The 17,186-nt window shown below is 37.4% G+C and overlaps 1 protein-coding gene across 1 annotated transcript; it reads left to right on the top strand.

Annotated features, from left to right (window-relative positions):
• The first annotated feature begins 12,078 nt into the window (after positions 1-12,078).
• On the top strand, positions 12,079-16,896 carry gla (galactosidase, alpha). The gene is made up of 7 exons (XM_079893450.1): positions 12,079-12,340; positions 13,068-13,242; positions 13,925-14,102; positions 14,181-14,272; positions 14,732-14,893; positions 15,020-15,217; positions 15,321-16,896. The coding sequence occupies exons 1-7, from the start codon at positions 12,180-12,182 to the stop codon at positions 15,594-15,596; spliced, it is 1,242 nt and encodes a 413-aa protein (XP_079749576.1). The 5' UTR covers positions 12,079-12,179; the 3' UTR covers positions 15,597-16,896.
• Positions 16,897-17,186: the final 290 nt, after the last annotated feature.

Raw genomic sequence — 17,186 nt, 5'->3', positions numbered from 1 at the left:
ATCCATTGTGATGCTTAAAAAAAAACTACAGATGAAGAAGAAATATTTGTAAGAAGCAGTTGCCCTGAAACTCACACATGCACACACAATCTGTGTATCGTTCAAATGACCAAATTTTCTGAATAAAATACACAGTTAAGGCAGTCATTGAATCTAATCAACAACTTTGAAAGTTATATAGATAAAATGCAGTAAATTCACAAATTGTAGAAAGGGTACAAAAGACCATTCAAATGTTGAGATGCCACAATATCTATCCAATTATCAGTAAGTGAAGACCATATCAAACCACATATACACTGCTTTTAAAAAGAATTTTCAAACCAAAATCTTGAGAGAGATGCCTCAGAGAAACTAGCAGCTACTTTGAAAGAGCTACAGTGTTCAGTAGCAGAAATAATAACAACAATAATAACAACAATAATAATAGATAAATACATAAATACTGCAAGCAGCAAACATGCTGCAATTATATTGACAAAATGTTCATCATTCAGTAGGACAATGACACATTCAAACACATTCCCAAATACTGGAGTGGCACAGGAAATACAATGACCGATCAAAAAATCATCAAATCTAGAGTTGAGCCGGATACTCGGCTGAAACGGATAAAGCACTTTTGCCGAGTACGAGTATTATACGAGTAATACGAGTCAATATCTGTGCTTGGATTGAATAAAAATCCTCATTGGGTAGCTGACTGTGTCTGCGTTCTGTGATAGGCTAGTCACAGCGCCCCTCCCCTACACACATACAGATTTATTGTGTTGTTGTGTCCCGCTCTGCTCACTCACACACTTTTTCTGATCAACCCATATCAATTGCATGCTTAAAATAACATACCGGTTAAAGCCCCGCCCATTTCAAGACAACCCGACCCACTTCCGGGTTAAATCCCGTCCACTTCCGGGTTAGGCCCCACCCAGTCCGAGTACAGATACAGATAATTCATATGGTTAACAGATACAGATACAGATAATGCTATACTCGCTCATCCATAATCAAATCATTGATCACTTCAAGTAGCAAACTGTTGCACTATTTGAAAAATGCATTGCATCATTGCAGCAACTGTGAGAAATATCCTAATTATTATACATTAAAATAATCAAAACATTTATTTAAAATACAATACAGTGTATTATTTGTAATTCAGGAAACATTTACGCTTTTGTTAAATGTCTGAATGCTTTATGTGATGCATTATGAGTAGCATTTTGAGGTGTGTGAAGTGAAATGTTCTATATGAGCAGTCTTGTCATGGATGGATTGAAATGTATCTTTCATATATGGTCATGTCACTGGCTTTCTTTGCCTTTGGGTGTAGTGTGGAGTGATCCTATTTCTCTGATACTCTGTCTTAAGATGTCCCCTGACAGCCTTATAAAGCCTCCTGTCAAGATCTATTTCCCAGTGAATGTCACATCTACATTAAGGCAACAGGCTTTGACTTGCATTTACGACATATACAAAGTTCAGTCATGCATGTTATCACTTATATTAAAAAACATCATAGTCTGTTAAAATAAATATGCTGTAAAAGAGAAATTGTAGTGGGTTTGATTAGAAGTCTCCCGTTTCTGCCCTCCTCTCACATTTACTATTTGAGCCAAGTCATGTCTGCAGGGAGAGAGACGTACCCATTACCGAGATGAAAACAAATTTTGGAGGCTAGGTATGCTTCAAGTGTTCTCCGAAATCAAGTACACAAAGAGGAAAGTATTTTCCTCCTGCCCAGCCACCCATCTGTCAAAGCCAACCCCAGGGTGGGTGCTTTAAAAGCCCATTTAATTGATGGAGCCCGGAGGTCACGATGAGACAATATTTGATATAGAATATAGATTTTTAAAGCACACTGGGCTCTTAAAATGAAAGGTGGATGAAGAAAGGAGGGATGGGGAACAGACTTGCGCAGTTGTACCACCCTCCCAGCTCCTCGCTGCAGCAACTCTTTCAATCATTCAGCTAGAATTACTCACATGGTTGAGGTCTTGCTTTAACACTACAGTACCTTTCACTGAACCCTGAGTTTTATTCAGGCTCATTTAGAATTTGAGAAAAGCAGATAAAAGATTATTGATTAGCGCACAAGCAAGTGCTGTGTTCTCAAATATATATGACACAGACACCAATTACAGCACAAGTGAGATTGCTTTTATAACAGTTTAATAAACATGAAATTAATAATTAGCCTACATTTTACTCAATATGTATATAATTACTATTTTATACTCAATATTGGCAGTTGAGGCCTGTTCAAGCCAAGAATGATAACTATAAATGTTTAACGTTCTGTTTATTATAGGTGCAGGCTGCAGTCGTGTCGTCTGTTGCTTTAAATGTTCATGTTTTCAAAGTCGGGTGGATTCTAATTGGCTGTTTTATAGTTCATCAGCTGGAAAAAAAAGTGATTCTAACAATATCGTTCCACTGTGTTGTTATTGTTATAGTTGTTTGTGGTGTGGACTTCCCTATTCTCACAGAATTAGAATGATTAAAAATGTTATAGTGGCATTATTGTCCTTGCGAACAGGCCTTTACTCAGTCTGGTTTGCTCTGCCGGTGAAAAGAGTTCCAAACAAAAACCACAGCAGAAAGACATTTACACATTTCCAAACAAAACACAATAGTGGTGTTTCATTTCTGAATGAATCAGCGTTTCTGAGCGAACGGTTTGTGTGAACCATTCATTAAAACAGCCATCAAAACTCGTATAGTTACACCAGCCACGACTTCATCTAGACCTGGATAAGCCAACACGATCTCATGAAAGTGCGTATCTATAGCACGAATGATATTTCTCGTATCATTTATACGCCAAAACGAGTTTTTGTGTTCAAATGATACGCACTGTAAACCCCTCGGGTAGGATTAGGGGTGAGGAGGGCGTGCATATTACACGCCATAAAGTGCGTATCATATGCACGTGAAAACTGCGTATCATATGTACGCAAAAACTCATTTTGGCGTATAAATGATACGAGAAATATAATTCGTGCTATAGATACGCACTTTCATGAGATCGGGCTCGATAAGCACATCCTGAACAAACCTGCCAGATCCAACAAGAAAATACAAGTTCATGACTCACTGAATCCGGTAAAACTCATTTAATGTTTGCATAGTCAAATAAAGTTATAAACCATAAAAAAAATTCATAAACTTCACTTCTCTCCTCCCCTTCACCATCTCTCCCACTTTTTTGTGTCACTTCTGATTTTCTCTCTGACTGTGTAAATGGTTTTAAACGGGACTGCCTGAGGTGAGCTAACTGAGAAAATGATAGGAAATCATACACCGGTTAGTGTGGTAAGAGGCTCAGGCAATTTTTTTAATTGCTTCGCCTAGTGCATTTCTGTAGAGAGAGACCCCAGTAAGAATATCCAGTAAGTTTTTAGACCCCAGTTTTTATATCCAGTAAGAAAGCATCTTCTGCAAATCAGCTGTGTTTTACCTAGTTTCAGGTGTGTGTTAGCTGACAGAAAACTGGAGAAAAGCTTCAAGAAAAGAGAGAAGACAAACCTGAAAAACCTGTAGTTATTTACTCACTGTCATGCCATTTAAAACATATTTTAAATATTTTTAAAAAAATTCTTCTGAAAAACAAACTAAAGTTCATTGTAACCACAGGCTGTCAAGCTCCAAAAATATTAAATACAAAATATTGGTAGAGACCAATAACATGAATTGTCCAATTTGCACCATACTGGCATATTTGATTAAAGAGCTGGAGGGAAAGATTATCAGTGAATAATAACTAAAACTACATGCTATTTCTCACACAAACCTATCATAAGGCTTCAAAAAAACGTATCATATGGACTAATTATATAGTGCATTTTTATGGTGAGAAGAAACCTCATTTTGACGTGAAAGAAATCCTTTAATTCTCCCTTTTCCTTTGTTTTATTGTGCCTCACTCCTCACCTCTTCTTATGCATTCAGGGTAAACAGAGGATTTCTTCTCCTTGTTCTTTCTCCCCACCCATTAGACATCTTTCACACTTTAATACCTTGGAGACAGCTGGAGAAGGACAACCTGTGTGCTATTCCTTCGCCATGTTGACACTGAATCAGTGCTGCAGGTCAGCAGTGTGAGATGAGAAATAATGACTTTCTGTGGAGAGAGGGAGGTGGATGTTCCTGATTCAGAGGCGGTCGGGTTAAAGTGCAATGGCTTTACAGTTCTTACCATTGCCGTAGTGAGGCCAGGACCTTCCCGTAACACACACAGTACTACACGACAAGCTGACATCACTAGCCGTCTGTCACCATGACAACTGGCACACACACACACACACAAAGGGGCTAAACACACTGGTCCCAACACGGCTGCTATCTATCAGCCATTCACTATAAATGTGCAGTCACGCTACACTTCGCGCTCTATTCACTTCTGTTCTCATGCATTTGAATTCAAGCACATAGAAAGAAGCACATGCTAGGGATCAAAGACGTTTGGTGACCTGCAAATGTGTATGGCGAAATGAAATTTGACCAATGGAAGATCTGAACATCACAGATTGACCTTGTGGCTCAATATAACTTCAAAGCTGCATGGTTTGCATTGTTGCAGCATATATGATGTAATTTCACATTTCATGGGTATTTTTTTTTGGAGGGGGGTTAAGTCATGTCAGCCTCTAAGGTAACTTTAATTTCAAGAACAAATTAGTTTAAAAATGGATCAAATAAACAAATGAATAAAATGTATTTAAAAGAAGATAAGAAATAGAGAAACAGAAAAAAAAAATATATATATATATATTAAGTCCACTTAAATATAAAAATTCTAGAAAAAAATCTAGAATTGTTTTCTGTTTATTTTTATTTTTATATGTTGTGACCAAAGGTCCTTGAGTGTGACATCCTGTTGCAGGGTCCAAAGTAATGTTGCATGCTTAAATTCAAGTGTCAGTGTGTCTAGAAAGCTAGAAAAAAAAATAAAAAATCAAGTCTGTCGGAGGAATAACCTCTGCGCTGCCCCACTGGCTCCACAGAGACCAGGATAGTGATAAATAAAAAGGTCACTTTCTCCATAGCAATTAAAAAGGGGCAAGTCCTTCTGCTAAATATCACATTGGAATTCTCAGAATGCCACCTGCAGCATATTAATGACCATTTGTTATATTCTCTCTGCTTGTTTCTTCAGTAACAGACAGATACTATTTGCTCAGATTGTTGTGGGAATCTACAGAGCTTTTCAGCACATAATCAATACCCAAGCTCTAGGTAATAAGCAGAAACCAACAACAGAGACAGTTTGGAGATTTAGATCACTGTTTGTGATATACAGTTTTTATCAACTCAATAGAAATACATTTCAGAATCCTATTGTGACTAGAAGCACCCAGTATTCATAAAACGGTTTTACAACATTTCACAACATTGCATTTCAGTTGCAGTTAGATATAACGTTGAAATGTGATGTTTACAAATGGTCTAGAGTCCACATAAAAGACTGAATAATTTATGGAATATAAGGGTTTTAAAATAATGTACTTTTGCACATTAATGCACATTCACTGAGGCATTTCAGAAACGGTGAAAACACAGAAATAACTGATTGTGGAAAATTATTTGTTGACTTTTTGTCCAATATGCTGTGCAAATCTATGCAATAATGGTTTATTTAGCACATATGCCAAACATTTCACGCACACATTATTGTATTGCATATTATTTGTATGTGAATAGAGTTTTTTTTTGTTTTTTTTGACAATTGTCACAATTATGCACTGGTTTGGGTTCATTTTCATTGCGTTCAATTCCTGTTGTGTCTGGCTTTGTCATTTATTTTTCCTTTGTTCTCAGTTTCCCGCCACCAGTTTATCGCCATGGTTACTCATTAATTAGAGCACACCTGTTTGTATTTGAGTTTGTCACCTAAAAGTTCCTCTGTTTCTCATGTTCACTGCCTGTTTGGATTGCCTGATTTACTTCCCCTGGTTTCACACACAAGGCTTAAGTCTAGTCCCAGACTAAAATGCCTGTTTGAGCTGTTTTAACTAAAAGCAACTTGCACTGACATATCTTAAAAAATGTCAGTGCCATTGTTTTGTCTCAAGATGCACACCAGCAATGTTTCTTTCAAAGGCATGTTTATAAAAAGTTACTTAAATGTCTTAACTGAACTAAGGTCTAATCCTGGTTTAATCAGCCCTGTCTGTGAAACTGGCCCTTTGTTTAAAGGTTGTATCAGCGATTTCAGGCCCAAAAATAAATGATCACATTCATCTAATCTTTCCTAACGATCCGCTAGCTACCTGCCCCATAAGCATGCCGTCAAAAAACTGCGTCTCTGTAGGCAGCCTAGGCTCTGAGATCTGCACACAAAAACAGTTGGTTTCACCAACACTCAAAACCAAAATAAATAGGCCTAGTGTTCCAACCGGTTCCAACCAATCACCGACAGGGGTGGGTGTTGTGAGGTTTTGCGCTCGTGCACGGCTGCCTAAAACCTCACAACACCCACCCCTGTCGGTGATTGGTTGGAGCCGGTTGGAACACTATTTATTTTGGTTTTGAGTGTTGGTGAAACCAACTGTTTTTGTGTGCAGATCTCAGAGCCTAGGCTGCCTACAGAGACGCGTTTTTTTGAAGGCATGCTTATGGGGGGGCAGCTAGCGGATCGTTAGGAAAGATTAGATAAATGTGATCATTTATGTTTGGGCCTGAAATCGATGATACAACCTTTAATAAACAACGCTTTTTACTTTTGTCTACAATGCCTATCTTCTTCACCCTCAGACTAAATGCTACAGAATAGCGGACCTCCAAAATGGATTATAAAACAGACGCCGTTCATCCTGAGTAACAACCAACACCTATCCTTACACCAGTTAGGGATGGACATTTTTGCCAATTTCTCATTTTGATCATTGATAGGTCTCAAAAAACGAGTACTCAGGGGGCGGGGCGTGTCCTTCATGGAGATAATGAAAATATTTTAAGACTGTTATGAAAATGAATGTTGACAAATAAAAATATGACATGAAAACAGGTCTAGGAAAACATGAACATATGACTATATTTTTACACTATAACATTTGTACAGTGTATCTATACAAGCTAGGTACCATCACACCATTCAAGTGAAGATTGTGATTAATACTAAACATTCCTAAGCATCCTAGCAGGTAAGAGGGAGAATTTATGGTATTTACATTTTTGAGTTTCTATACCACCAGTGTACCATCATTTGCATCTCTCGCTTTATTCCCCTCTAATAAGGGGAAACAAGTGGTAGAGAACAGCCCTTGTTGCCATGGAAACCATTACCTACCAAGGACTAGAAAATGATAAGTCTATGGGAGTGGCAGGGGGTGGGGGAGTGTGTTACCAAACCCAAAGGGAGGGAAATAGACGAGAGTGGGAATGTGGTGCAGAGAGAGGAAAGGAGAAGAGAAAGATGTAACTGGGGCTCAAGTGAATTGAGCTCATGGACCATTTCTCCACCTCCACCCTCAACTCCCAGTGCTGTCATTATCACTATCAACAACATTTGTCTCTGCTGGGGCCTCCCATCATAAAAATCACATCATCTCTCTTTTTTTACAAGTGTGGTAGAGCAGCTCAGGCTTGCTTCATCACCCATGGAGGATGGTGTTTCAGTCCAGGGGCCAGCGACATGCTGTATCCAGAGGGAAGGAGCTCAAGGAGTTCCTACACCCTGTTATTTACTGCTCGCTGCCCACGGAGCTGCACGCTGTCCAAACAGGCATTCCCGACAACTCTCTGCAATGTTTCATTTAAACCGTAGGGTTTAAAAAACGCTGGAGGAGATCCCATTTGTCTTTCCAGACACAGCTCTCTAATGTAAATAAATAAATACATGAAATGCTGAAAAAGTGACAGTTATCTGTTGAGCATTCGGTCCGGCTCACCGTACCAGACTTCCACTTTCCTACATAGCCATGTTTTTTCTGTAGCTGGGTTTTGGTCAACAACAACCCAGAGCAAATCCCGTAACTACGGGCGCAACTTAATTAGATCGTTTCCCGCCTCTTGACAGTAAACAGCTGAGGTGAGGAAAACTGTATGAGGCATAACACATAATGAAGCAGAATCTCTTAAAGCTGAAAGCTGTGTTGACATTTGCTTCCAGGAGTAGGCAATTCCCCTGACAACTCTGCACAATATTGCTGTTCATAATTATTGGCGGAAGCGAAATAAACATGAAAAACAAGAATTTGGTGGTCCCACGTCAGCACTTTAGGGTTACACCACGGCTCTCTCCTAAACCTACAAGGCATACAACCATCATGGTTTTTATAAAACAATAATTAGAAGTTGGTCCCAGAGTAACATCATTCAGAGACAGAACCATACAGGTTTTATGAATTTGCACTTAAAATAATTACGGCATAAAGTCCTGTTTCATGCACATGCCCAAAATTGATTTGTTCAAAGAGGACACAAACTAATTTTAATCCAATTTAGCTCACAGAAAGTGGATCCCATGGTGATAAGTGTGCTACTCATGTGTAACAAAAAGGAAATGGATTGTGTTGGCTTCATTTAGTGTAATGGACAATCCGCAATGGAGTGCACTGGAGAAATACACCAAAATGCTGAAGCCTGGATTTGGAAATTTGATCCATCATGTCAACTGTGCCATGTGCATCTTTATATGACAATGTGAGAGCCGAGAGGAAATTAAACCTTCTCAAGGAGTTTTGCATTGTCCATTGTCTATCAAACCAATAAACTCCATTTAGTATGGAGTATTTCATCTAATTTAAAATTTCATTAAAAAGGTCTATCCTAAAAAAAAAAGCTATAATTTCATTAACTAAGAAAAAACAACAAAAAAAAAACAGATCAGACAGACAAATATTATTAAACAAAGAATTACCTTCATTCAAAAAGATACAAAAATAATAAGTAAACTTATTAAATTTATTGTTATGGAATTATTATGGAATTACCCCCCAATTCATAAATTAATAATAAAAACTATCATAATTTATTCTCCTTCATGTCATTTCAAACCTGTGTGATTTTCTTCTTCTGTGGAACATAAAACAAGATATTTTGAAGATATTCCCACGTATGGACTGATATGGAATGATGACAGAATTTTCAATTTGAGGTGAAAATCCCTTTAGAGCAAAGTTACATTATAAGTGCTCAACTTTATGCAAATGAACTGCAATGCGATGTAGCAAATACCAATAATTGCTGGGTTAAACACACTGTCAGTGTGAAGTGTTTTAAACACAAAAAATAAAAAATAAAAACAGAATAAAAATTGTGCACAATGTACACCTGCCATTACTGAAGCATCCAACACAAATCACAGCATAAAGAAACTGCTCCACCAAGAAACACTATCATTGAAGCCAAACTAAAAAACATGTCACAACAATTATTATGCTGTTTTAAAATTTTCCTTATGCATGTGCTACAGTATAACCCTATAAATTTTGCAACACCTATTAGATTGAAAAGCTCTTTGGATTTTCCTCTTGGCAAGAATTAGAAGGGAGGAAAATTCCTATATTTCTTTAGGATCACACCACCAGTTTTGCGGGTCATCGAATTCACAGAGTCCTATTTACCTGGCAACACCGCAGAAATAAGCAGTTCTATCTAATTACTACAAGAGCAAAAGATCATTCAGTCTTTACAAAAAGTAGATTTTAAAAGGCCACACTATTATAGTACAATAATCATACCATTCAAGAAGGTCATTTCTGTTCACTCTGTAATGCTTTGGAGGACTGCAAGCGAGATCGTGTATTGATCACAATATTAAAATTGATTTTCTCAAAATATACTAGAGCTTTCTCACCTCAGCCTTGTAACTCTTCAGTGAAGGAGTTACAATGAGATCATTGTTAATAATGTTGGAGAGTAATAAAAACAAACCATTATTGGAAACCATTTTCAAAGGAACCCAACAATAAGATTATAATTAAGACCATAATTTCTGAGGTTGCTCATTTGACAGGCATCTTCATAAAGAAGAGCACTGAAAAGGGGGGATGGTGTTGCAACCATCTTCCAATATCAGTTGGGTACAACCAGTTCCAAGATTAATGGCTTAGCAGGCAGTGACATATTACGAATTCACAAAGAACAGGAAGTGAAAAGGTAACTAGGCACTTTCCAGTACTTTCAGCCCTCAAATATAATGAACAAAATCAATGAGATGCACACTAACACAAACATCTGAAATACCAATGCTTATCTATTTCATCCAGTAAAACTATGATAGGCTGTTTTATCAAAAGATCCTGATAAATCACACTGCAGAGCCTCCCACCAATCCCTCTTGTTCCCCCTGAGTCCTTTCCATTTTTATCCGTTATTTCATAACATGTCAATACATAAGCCAGAGGTGACAACCTGTTCAATTAAATGGCACAGTGGCAAAATGAAATGTGATGGATAGGCATTTGGGCCCCAAGGAGAAATGTGAGCCTCCACAATCCATCCTTTGAAAAAAATACACAGCTGAGGTGAAGATAGGCAGTTCCTTCCACTGCTACAAACCAGGATCCTGCTACACTACTGAAACCAGCTCTGTTGCCAGACCTACTGACTAGCCCATCCATCAAGAAGCCCAAGAAAAATTTAACAATGACATTTGGAGGCCTTTGCACCATTGCTTTGGCTTTGATAGAAATTACTGTGAGTGATAAATGGTGTTTATCATGGCTACTCTTGGTAAAATATTTAGGTTGATATTAGGGTTACCCAAACCCTTGAAATTTGGGAAAAGGACAGACTTTTCCCCCACAAACAGTACATTTTTTAGGCATGAACAGCAAGGAAATGCAGAATTTCATATTAAAGCAATGGCAGATTATGGACTGTGTGATTAATCATGCAAATAATCGCTGCCAAGATCTTTCTTTTCCTACTACACCTACAGTATAGTAAACATTTATCTTTGAAAATAATGTGCATCTATAGTGAATCAATCCAAATAAAATGATAGTTGAGAAATAAACTAGCAAAGATCTGGAGTGTTCAGCAAACACTCCTACTGCTATTGCTGTTGTAATGAGTCAATTTTGTCTTTTATAACTGTCACCTTTTTCAGTGTACACAACGAAAGCACAGGAGGTAAGGAGGTATGAACCCAGAGGTGTACGGACTATAAAAGATGGTAGGACTGAATGAATCTGAGATTGAATAGCATTCCAATCTATACTTCCACCTAACACCTACTACGCTGTGTCCGAAATCAAATACTTCCCTACTATATAGTACGTGAAAAACAGAACACCAACAGAGTAGTATGTCCAAATACATAGTATTCGAAAAACAGTAGGCGAAAAGTCCACTGATGACCTACTACTTCTGGCGAGATTCTGAAGTGTGCTTTCGATGGACACTTAACTATCCCATTAAGCCACGGAAGAGGATTTATGAATGGAGGTGAAGCGACGCAACTGACGCTGGTTGGTCACATGATGAGGACAACATGGCTGATGTAGTACATCCGGATTAGGCCTACATTCATACTATTTATTTAGAACATACTTTTTTAACGGTCGCAAAGTAAGTTCAAATGTTATACCTACTAAGACAAAACGCGATTTTTGGCGCAGCCCTCCTACATAAATGCAATAAATAGCCTAATGTAAAAAACCGGAGTGTTGTAACATAGGGTGAATTGTAACATGCTGTCTATCTTTTTTTAATTTGTGATCATGTTGATAGATGTTTAATGACAGTAGCCTAAAATGGAACCAACTGAATCGCAGGTTGTCTTGTTTAATTTGATTCATAATATATATATAAAAAAATAGAAATATCATGACTGACATGTAACACTGATCAATCTACCTCTTCTGAACCCACACATGGTATAAATTTGGGTGGTTAATAACTGATTTAACAAATTGATTCCCATAATAAAATCATACTTAAAATGTTTTCTATTAGCATCACAACTCACCCCTACACAACTTAATGCGTTTTAACTCCTCAGTAGTCAGATAATTGCGAGTATTTTAATTTCTCATTGTTTGTAAAAGACAAAACACTATCACAATCCAATAAAGCGCCAAGAAATGAAATCATACATACGTTTGTGATTTGTTTTGGTGGGAGCGTGCGTGTGACGTCATGTTTGCACCTGACCTGACTGATGCGCCGTGAACACGGAAGTGTAACAACTTGTTGCCTTTAGATTCAGTCATTCATCGGCGCAAACCAACATGCGTGTCTCAAATATAGTCTTTGTCGGGCTTGTGTCTTTATTAGTCCCTGCTTTGGCGCTGGATAATGGCCTGGCGTTAACTCCGACCATGGGCTGGTTGCATTGGGAGAGATTTATGTGCAACATCGACTGTGTTGCGGATCCTCAGAACTGCATTAGGTGAGCGCGTGACCTGATGACTGCAAATGTGCATACTGAAAAGTCTGTTATTTAGTATGTATTTTAATATATGGTCTGTATATGAATATGGTAATCATTCAATACCATAGTATATGTCATACATTTAAAAAAAACAACAACAACAAAAAAAAACAAGAAAGAAGACAAAAAAGGAGAATCAAATCGGTAGAAGACACAATGTTCATAGTTGTTATAAACAAAAATTATGTGAATGTGTTAAAAAATGCATTGAGACAGGTCTGGTGACTGGTCACCTACAATAAAAAATGAAATAAAGTTTTAACTACCTTTTTGCCTTCACTAGTTTATTTAAAAATAGTTATGTAATATAGTAGATGGAGTCGAATAGTAGATTAAGTGAAATCCCCAAAAATCAATTTACGCAAAACTGATATTTTTATGCTTAAAATGGTATTATTGGAGAATTACATGGAGACTAAGAGAATGAGGAGGAGGAAGAAAACTAGATACCTGAATACTGATGTCACATGAGTGTCAAGACAGCTAAAGCATGTGATGTAAGATAATGTTTTCATACATCTTCTCATTCTGCACTCAAGAGGGCAAAGGGCATTTATGGGTCTCATAGAGTACTGTTTAGAACAGATGCTGTTTCACACTTGCACACGCAGACAATCTGTCCCGTACAGTGAGCAGATGTTCAACCATGATACCCTCTTCCTACTGCCCTTGTGTTTCCTGGCAGAGAGGAGCTGTTCATGGAGATGGCAGATGTGATGGTGAAGGAGGGATGGAAGGAGGCTGGATATGAGTTTGTGTGCATTGATGATTGCTGGCCCTCGCACGAGAGGGACGCTCAGGGGCGTCTACAGGCCGACCCAAAGAGGTTTCCCAGTGGGATCAAAAAGTTGGCTGATTATGTGGGTATTTGTTGGCATCATGAAAGGCTAGAAGAGGCTGCATCTGGCTCACATGTGGCATTGCCTAGAATTGACAGAATTTTTTTTCATCTACTTAGCCCTTATGTCATGTAAACTCCTTATGATTTTCAGTGGAAAGTAAAATATTTAATATATTGTCCACACAAATCATCATATCGCCTTCGAAGATGGCTTGAAGGCTGTGGTTAATATATGCATATGTTGAAAAGGGGGGATCAAAAGAAGCAGCGCTGATATTCTGCTTAATTAAAATAATCTAATAAATATTTAAAATAATAAATGAATAATTTTAATATAATTTCATAATACATTTTTGGTGTTTGTGGCAGAAAAAAAGCATACATGGTTACATATATGGCAATTTTATGATTTACATGATTATGTACTTGGCAATTGTATCCCTTTAGTGCCTTCATGTCCACATAAATGTCATCTCAAAGGTGAATTAGCATACACTTAACTCTCCATAGGGCAATAACTATATTTAGATTTAGTTGTCATTAAGCAATATGCCATAACTTGGCTGCTCCAAATCTTTTTGTCAGTTATATATCGCCCCCTACTGTTGTCTTGCTTCTATCACAGTAAAACTCAATTCTGTCTTTATGTAAAATAAATTGTAAGGTGAATGTATATTTAAGAAGCTTTATTGTGTTCTCAGGTCCATGCCAAAGGTCTGAAGCTGGGAGTATATGCAGATGTTGGCAAAAACACATGTGCAGGCTACCCTGGGAGTTTAGGATACTATGATATCGATGCTAAAACCTTTGCAGACTGGGGTGTGGATCTGTTAAAATTTGACGGATGTTTCATGCCTGACTGGCATCAGCTGGGAGAAGGTAAGTGGATTTGCAAAAAATATTCTGAGTTTTGGTAAGAAATTCTTTGTTGTATTACACCATTTGGATGTTTCTTAGGTTATATGAACATGTCGAGAGCTTTAAACCAGACAGGCAGAAGTATTGTATACTCCTGTGAATGGCCATTATATGAGTGGCAACACCAACAGGTGAGACACATGGAGATATTTTAATATAAGGTGAAGTAACTTTTTACTTTCACAACATTGCTACCATAATGGGATAGTCCACCCAAATATGAAAATCATGTCATTCAAGATTTGTATGATTTTCTTTCTTCTGTGCAACTGATTCATAAGATATTTTGAGTAATGTTGATAACCAAAAAGTTTAAGAACCCATTGACCTGCATTGTTTTGTTTTATCCATAAAATGGAAGAAGTCAATGGGAACCGAAACACACCGTTACCAACATTCTTCAAAATATCTTCTTTTTTGTTCCGAAGAATACAGAAAGTCATACAGTAAATAATGAAATAAGTTTAGATTTTGGACTATCCTTTTAAATAGAATACACTAGCATTTTTGTAAGTGGATTCAAATAATGCTTCATAAAGTAGAATTCATTTTCTTAAATATTGCTTTGTTTTCTGTATCTTATATTTCAGCCTGACTATGAAGCAATTCGCAAGACCTGTAATCACTGGCGTAACTATGGAGATGTGTATGACCAGTGGACAAGTGTGACGGGCATCCTGGACTGGACGGCTGATCATCAGAAGATCCTGGTCCCAGTGGCAGGACCAGGTGGATGGAATGACCCTGACATGGTATGAAGCATAACATCTGATCATTTTACTGTTAAATCACAATCACAAGTTTACATTGGTCATTTAAAATAAGCTCAGTGCAAACAACTTTAAATCATATCATATTTCTGGTTATGATGCCTCAAGCTGATCATAGGGAACTTCGGCCTGAGCCACGATCAGCAGCAGACTCAGATGGCCTTGTGGGCTATCATGGCTGCCCCGCTTCTGATGTCCAACGACCTGCGAAACATCTGTCCCAAAGCCAAAGAACTACTGCAGAACAAATACATCATTGCCATTAACCAGGACCCTCTGGGCAAGCAGGGCTATCGTACATTAAAGGTAAAGCATCTTTAGTACCAAATTACGGTCTTAACCTACCATTTGTTTCATTACGGTATCTGTCTGTGAGCTCAGCTGGAGTGCATTTATTCCCTGTCCACAGGCTGATAGTTTTGAGGTGTGGGAACGGCCCTTGTCTGGCAACAGGCTGGCCGTGGCAGTGATGAATAGACAGGAGATTGGTGGTCCACGCCGATTTACCATTTCTGTGGCGACGCTGCCTAGTTGGCAGCTCTGCAATCCCAAGTGCAACGTAACGCAGATCCTGCCCATGTACCAGGAAATGGGTGTTCAGAATCTCTTGTCAAATGTGATGGTCCAAGTCAATCCTACAGGCACGACACTTCTCACTGTCAACCCTATCAAAAGCTATACATGAAGACATCATTTACAAAGCAAAACGGTTTTGAAACATAGAAAATGTACTATTGCACTAATGTGATTGAGTTACACTTCCTGATATTTTGTAATAAGAATTTTTTCCTTTTGAATACAGCTATAGAATCCATGTTTTACTTTTTTTTAAGTGCACACTAAGTAATAAAATTTTTAAAATTATAGTTATATATCATTTGCTGTACTTTAAAACAAACACAACACACTTTAACTCTAACACCCGCAGAGTTGATACTTTACACACCTGTATCAATGTTTTCGGTTCACTGGAAATGAACTGTACTACAGAAACATCGTCTCGTTCACCCATGATCTTATGTTGATCTTCATCAAATGTGTTTTAGGGTTGCACTATCAATTTAACATGCATAAAGAACCTCAGGGATTTTACAAATCATTTGGCAGCTTAGGGCTTGTTCTGAAATTTATGCAATTGCTGTGAATCAAATAAAGCATCTGTGTAAATTTCAGTGGTACTTTTGCATTACTATAATCTGATAAGCACATTACACTTAATATATTAATCAGTAGTTTTATGAAGCTGTACTTCATCTTATATATCCATCTCCTCAATCTAATTCTCATGTTCTTACAAACACTGGTCGGACTGGAATAAAACACAAGTTGGCCAATAATAAGATTTTATGTACCAACAAATGTCAAATTATCGGAAATCATGTGCTGTGTTTGAAAACATTCTGTGGTGGAAATTTCATTTTAAGCATTGTTGGAACAAAATGGATTTTACTTTACTTTTGATACTTTTGACTCTCTCATCATAAACACAATTATGTTCACACTTTGTTGAAAATCTAAATTCTTGATAAATGCACACACTATCTTACACAACAACATTTATTTAAACAAAAAAAATAGGTTAAAACACCAACATTTTCAATTTATTTAAAAAAATAGCTCAATGCCTTTCCAATAACTAATTAGTTTGTGTTTTAATAACAAAGATAAATAACTTTAACCAAGTCATAAATATAACAAATTTGCTGTAGTTCATGAATACATTATGTAATAGCGCCACCATGTGTTTTGGAGGCACATGACTTGTTTGCCAAGTGGTTCATAGGGTTCATTCCTGTCCACCACACTTGCATAAATTGGTTTTGTGGCATATGACCAAAAATCACCTAAACGTTTTTTTGGAATTATGGATTTTGTACATGCATGGTTGACATGTGAGTCCAAAACTAAGGTGTCCACTAAAATCAAGCCATTATGTACATTGACTTATTTTATTGGTAACGACAAATAAAACATTCAAACCATCCAAATTTCATGCACTTTTTTTGTGAATATTTGGTGCTACAACAATTTAGAAACCATCTGTAATTGTCTTATGCTTCGAAAGAGTCTATAGCAGGCTTTATATCAATCGGATTCAGCCTTCTCCAACTGATTATCAGAGTTGTGAACAGGTCAGGTAGATCCAGAGGTGTAAAGTCAAGGTTCAGAAAGTAAAAGACCTCCTCAGTATTTTGTTCCAATCACCTGGATTTGCTAATTAGCACAGTTTTTCAGCCAGGAGATAGAACTAATTAGTGAAATCAACTGGCCGAGT

Source organism: Squalius cephalus (assembly GCF_949319135.1).
Source record: "Squalius cephalus genome assembly, chromosome: 14".
NCBI classification, from domain to species: domain Eukaryota; kingdom Metazoa; phylum Chordata; class Actinopteri; order Cypriniformes; family Leuciscidae; genus Squalius; species Squalius cephalus.
Note: the sequence above shows the minus strand (reverse complement) of the source record. Positions and strands in the feature narration are given on the sequence as shown.